The following is a 5,454-nucleotide window of genomic DNA, read 5'->3' as shown; positions in this document are numbered from 1 at the left end:
TACAGGTGGCCCCGTGTGCCTGTATCGATTATATGTGACTACATTTCTTCTCTACATTTTTGCATGCCAATAGGATCGACACTTCTCGATCTAGAGCGAGAGGGTACAGGGTCCTCTCTGACTCACAGATTGGCGCCGATGGTGTGACAAAGTCCGGTAATTTTCTTTTAGGGAACGCATGTTTGCTTGCCATCGGCGGCCTTGGTTGTGTGTTTTAGTGGTCTGGCCTCTTCTATGCTTATTCTCGCAGCTCGTTGGAGACATCTTGGGCGTGTTTGCTTGCCCGCATTAGGCCCAGCCTGGCTCGCGCGGGAAGAAAGTGGCCCGTTTGGTTGCCTGCGTTTACTATGCGGCCCGCATGGCACGAACCTTAAAGTACACTTGGGCCTGGCTCGCATCAACATTACCCTCTCGTTTAGGGTTAGCGGCGCCGCCTCTGGCGATCTTGCAATCGCCGGGGAGGTTTCGCTGCTGCAGGTCGATACCGAGTCGCCGTCCCGCTAGGGGCGCCGAGGGGGTTTGTTAGTGGCTGTGGTGGAGAAGAATCGGGGCTGTTGCCATGGTCGCCATAGGGGGCTCTTCTTCGCACTCGGGCAATGATTCGGAGATCGATCTAGAGGAGATGATGAAGAACATGGAACTCATGGAGGAGGAGCTGGATGAGGTCGTCATCGGGGAGGCAGATGCCCAGAAATTTGCGGTGGAGGCCAGATGGATGGCGATCGCACGGGTAAACACAGACAGGCCCTTTAGCTCTACGGTGTTCTTTGATAATATGAAATTCATCTGGGGATTGGCTCGAACACCAACGTTCCGAGAGGCGGGCGAGAATCTGTTCATCTTTCAACTTTTCTGTCTTAGAGATTGGAAGAGGGTTGTGCATGGAGGACCATGGCTTTTCAGAGGTCTCGGTGTGATAATTGAGGATTATGACGGCAAGACGGACCCTGAAGCAGTGGTGCTAGATGGACTGTACGTTTGGGCTCAGATACACAAGATTCCGGATCCCTATCGGCGGGAGCCGGTGGTGGATCAGCTAGCTCGCCGTATTGGCAAGGTCCATGAGGTCCAGCTGCGGCCTACCCTCTACTACGAGGGAGACTATGTTCGTGTTAGAGCTAAAGTTTTGACGGCCAAGCCCCTGACCCGGTTCACTCCGTTGACTGTGGTAGGGGAAGGTAGGAGGATGCTAGTCGTTAAGTACGAGAAAATTCCTTTCTTCTGCAAGGTGTGTGGGATGATGGGGCATGGGTATGAGGAATGCGGCAATGGTGTTTGGAAGGACGAGGAAAAGAAGTGGGGTGGCTGGATGATTGCTCAACGCCGATCAGTGCAGTACTCGCAACCTGCGGGGGCCAGATATTGTTGGGGAACGTAGCATAAATTCAAAATTTTCCTACATGTCACCAAGATCTATCTATGGAGTCATCTAGCAACGAGGGAGGAGTGGATCTACATACCCTTGTAGATCGCGCGCGGAAGCGTTCAAGAGAACGGGGTTGATGGAGTCGTACTCGTCGTGATCCAAATCACCGATGATCCTAGCGCCGAACGGACGGCACCTCCGCGTTCAACACACGTACGGAGCAGCGACGTCTCCTCCTTCTTGATCCGGCAAGGGGGTAGGAGAGGTTGATGGAGATCCAGCAGCACGACGGCGTGGTGGTGGAAGTAGCGGGAGTCCAACAGGGCTTCGCCAAGCACTGCGGGAGGAGGGAGATGTGTCATGGGAGGGAGAGGGAGGCGCCAGGGCTTAGGTGTTGCTGCCCTCCCTTCCCCCACTATATATAGGGCCAAGGGAGAGGGGGGCGCAGCCTTGGCCCTTCCACCAAGGAAGGGTGCGGCCAGGGGAGGAGTCCCTCCTCCCCAAGGCACCTCGGAGGTGCCTTCCCCGTTTAGGACTCTTCCTTTCCCACTTCTCTTGGCGCATGGGCCTCTTGGGGCTGGTGCCCTTGGCCCATATAGGCCAAGGCGCACCCCCTGCAGCCCATGTGGCCCCCCGGGGCAGGTGGCCCCACCCGGTGGACCCCCGGGACCCTTCCGGTGGTCCCGGTACAATACCGGTGACCCCGAAACTTGTCCCGATGGCCGAAATAGCACTTCCTATATATAATTCTTTACCTCCGGACCATTCCGGAACTCCTTGTGACGTCCGGGATCTCATCCGGGACTCCGAACAACTTTCGGGTTACCGCATACTAATATCTCTATAACCCTAGCGTCACCGAACCTTAAGTGTGTAGACCCTACGAGTTCGGGAACCATGTAGACATGACCGAGACGTTCTCCGGTCAATAACCAACAGCGGGATCTGGATACCCATGTTGGCTCCCACATGTTCCACGATGATCTCATCGGATGAACCACGATGTCAAGGACTTAATCAATCCCGTATACAATTCCCTTTGTCTATCGTTACGATACTTGCCCAAGATTCGATCGTCGGTATCCCGATACCTTGTTCAATCTCGTTACCGGCAAGTCCCTTTACTCGTTCCGTAACACATCATCCCGTGATCAACTCCTTGATCACATTGTGCACATTATGATGATGTCCTACCGAGTGGGCCCAGAGATACCTCTCCGTTTACACGGAGTGACAAATCCCAGTCTCGATTCGTGCCAACCCAACAGACACTTTCGGAGATACCTGTAGTGTACCTTTATAGCCACCCAGTTACGTTGTGACGTTTGGCACACCCAAAGCACTCCTACGGTATCCGGGAGTTGCACAATCTCATGGTCTAAGGAAATGATACTTGACATTAGAAAAGCTTTAGCATACGAACTACATGATCTTGTGCTAGGCTTAGGATTGGGTCTTGTCCATCACATCATTCTCCTAATGATGTAATCCCGTTATCAACGACATCCAATGTCCATGGTCAGGAAACCGTGACCATCTATTGATCAACGAGCTAGTCAACTAGAGGCTTACTAGGGACATGGTGTTGTCTATGTATCCACACATGTATCTGAGTTTCCTATCAATACAATTCTAGCATGGATAATAAACGATTATCATGAACAAGGAAATATAATAGTAATCAATTTATTATTGCCTCTAGGGCAAATTTCCAACAGTCTGCCACTTGCACTAGAGTCAATAATCTAGTTTGCATCGTCATGTGATTAACACTCACAGTTCTGGGTTTGATCATGTTTTGCTTGTGAGAGAGGTTTTAGTCAACGGGTCTGAATCTTTCAGATCCGTATGTACTTCGCAAATCTCTTATGTTATCTTGTAGATGCAACTACTACGCTACGTTTGGAGCTATTCCAAATAACTGTTCTACTATACGAATCCAGTTTACTACTCAGAATAATCTGGATTAGTGTCAAAGTTTGCATCGGCGTAACCCTTGATGACGAACTCTTTTACCACCTCCATAATCGAGAAAATTCCTTAGTCCACTAGTTACTAAGGATAACTTTGACCGCTGTCCTGTGATCCATTCTTAGATCACTCTTGTACCCCTTGACTGATTCATGGCAAGGCACATTTCAGGTGCGGTACACAGCATAGCATACTGTACAGCCTATGCCTTAAGCATAGGGGACGACCTTCGTCCTTTCTCTCTATTCTGCCGTGGTCGAGCTTTAAGTCTTAACTTCATACCTTACAACTCAGGCAAGAACTCCTTCTTTGACTGATCCATCTTGAACACCTTCAAGATCATGTCAAGGTATGTGCTCATTTGAAAGTACCATTAAGCGTTTTGATCTATCCTTATAGATCTTGATGCTCAATGTTCAAGTAGCTTGATCCAGGCTTTCCATTGAAAAACACTTTCCAAATAACCCTATATGCTTTCCAGAAATTCTACGTCATTTCTGATCAACAATATGTCAACAACATATATTTATCAGAAATTCTATAGTGCTCCCACTCACTTCTTTGGAAATACAAGTTTCTCATAAACTTTGTATACACCCAAAATCTTTGATCATCTCATCAAAGCATACATTCCAACTCCGAGATGCTTACTCCAGTCCTCAGAGGGATTGCTGGAGCTTTGCGTACTTATTAGCATCTTTCAGGATTGACAAAACCTTCCGGTTGTATCACATACAACCTTTCCTCAAAAATCATCGAGGAAACAATGGTTTTTGGCATCCTATCTGGAAGATTTCACAAATAATGCAGTAATTGCTAATATAATTCCAACAGACTCATAGCGTCTCTACGAGTGATAAAGTCTCATCGTAGTCAACTCCTTGAACTTGTCGGAAAACATCTTAACGACAAGTCGAGCTTTCTTAATGGTGACATTTACCATCATTGTCCGTCCTCCTTTTAAAATCCATCTGTACTCAACAGCCTTACGACCATCGAGTTGTTCTGCCAAAGTCTACACTTTGTTTTCATATATGGATACTCTCTCGGATTTTATGGCCTCGAGCCATTTATCGAAATCCGGGCCCACCATCGCTTCTCCATAGCTCGTAGGTTCATTGTTGTCTAGAAACATGACTTCCAAGACAGGATTACATACCACTCTGAAGTAGTACGCATCCTTGTCATCCCACGAGGTTTGGTAGTGACTTGATCTGAAGTTTCATGATCACTATCATAAGCTTCCACTTCAATTGTTGTAGGTGCCACAGGAACAACTTCCTGTGCCCTGCCACACACTAGTTGAAGAGACGGTTCAATAACCTCATCAAGTCTCCACCATCCTCCCACTCAATTCTTTCGAGAGAAACTTTTCCTCGAGAAAGGACCCAATTCTAGAAACAATCCCTTATTGCTTTCGGATCTGAGACAGGAGGTATACCCAACTGTTTTGGGTGTCCTATGAAGATGCATTTATCCGCTTTGGGTTCGAGCTTATCAGCCTGAAACTTTTTCACATAAGCGTCGCAGCCCCAAACTTCTAAGAAATGACAGCTTAGGTTTCTCTAAACCATAGTTCATACGGTGTCATCTCATCGGAATTACGTGGTGCCCTATTTAAAGTGAATGTGGTTGTCTCTAATGCCTAACCCATAAACTATCGTGGTAATTCGATAAGAGACATCATGGTATGCATCATATCCAATAGGGTGCAGTTATGATGTTCGGACACACCATCACACTATGGTGTTCCAGGCTGTATTAGTTGTGAAACAATTTCCACAATGTCTTAATTCTGTGCCAAACTCGTAATTCAGATATTCATCTCTATGATCATATCATAGATATTTTATCCTCTTGTCACGACGATCTTTCAACTTCACCCTGAAATTACTTGAACCTTTCAATAATTCAGACTCATGATTCATCAAGTAAATATACTCAACATCTACTCAAATCATCTGTGAAGTAAGAACATGACGATATCCACTACATGCATCAGCACTCATTGGACTGCACACATCAAAATGTATTACTTCCAACAAGTTGCTTTCTAGTTCCATTTTACTGAAACCGAGGCATTCAGTCATCTTGCCCATGTGGTATGATTTGCATGT

General features: G+C 47.2%; 1 protein-coding gene across 1 annotated transcript; it reads left to right on the top strand.

Moving 5' to 3' along the window:
* Positions 1–559: 559 nt before the first annotated feature.
* On the top strand, positions 560–1,378 carry LOC147964108 (uncharacterized). Its single transcript, XM_087529837.1, has one exon. It carries the CDS (start codon positions 560–562, stop codon positions 1,376–1,378), a length of 819 nt encoding a protein of 272 aa, XP_087385963.1.
* The last annotated feature ends 4,076 nt before the right edge of the window (positions 1,379–5,454 follow it).

The sequence above is a fragment of the Triticum urartu genome, chromosome 6A, assembly GCF_056163025.1.
Source record: "Triticum urartu cultivar PI428250 chromosome 6A, HENAU_Tu73, whole genome shotgun sequence".
NCBI lineage: Eukaryota > Viridiplantae > Streptophyta > Magnoliopsida > Poales > Poaceae > Triticum > Triticum urartu.
Note: the sequence above shows the minus strand (reverse complement) of the source record. Positions and strands in the feature narration are given on the sequence as shown.

Coding starts and splice junctions, on each gene's coding strand:
- LOC147964108 (XM_087529837.1), top strand. CDS start 560: ATGGTCGCCATAGGGGGCTCTTCTTCGCACTCGGGCAATGATTCGGAG.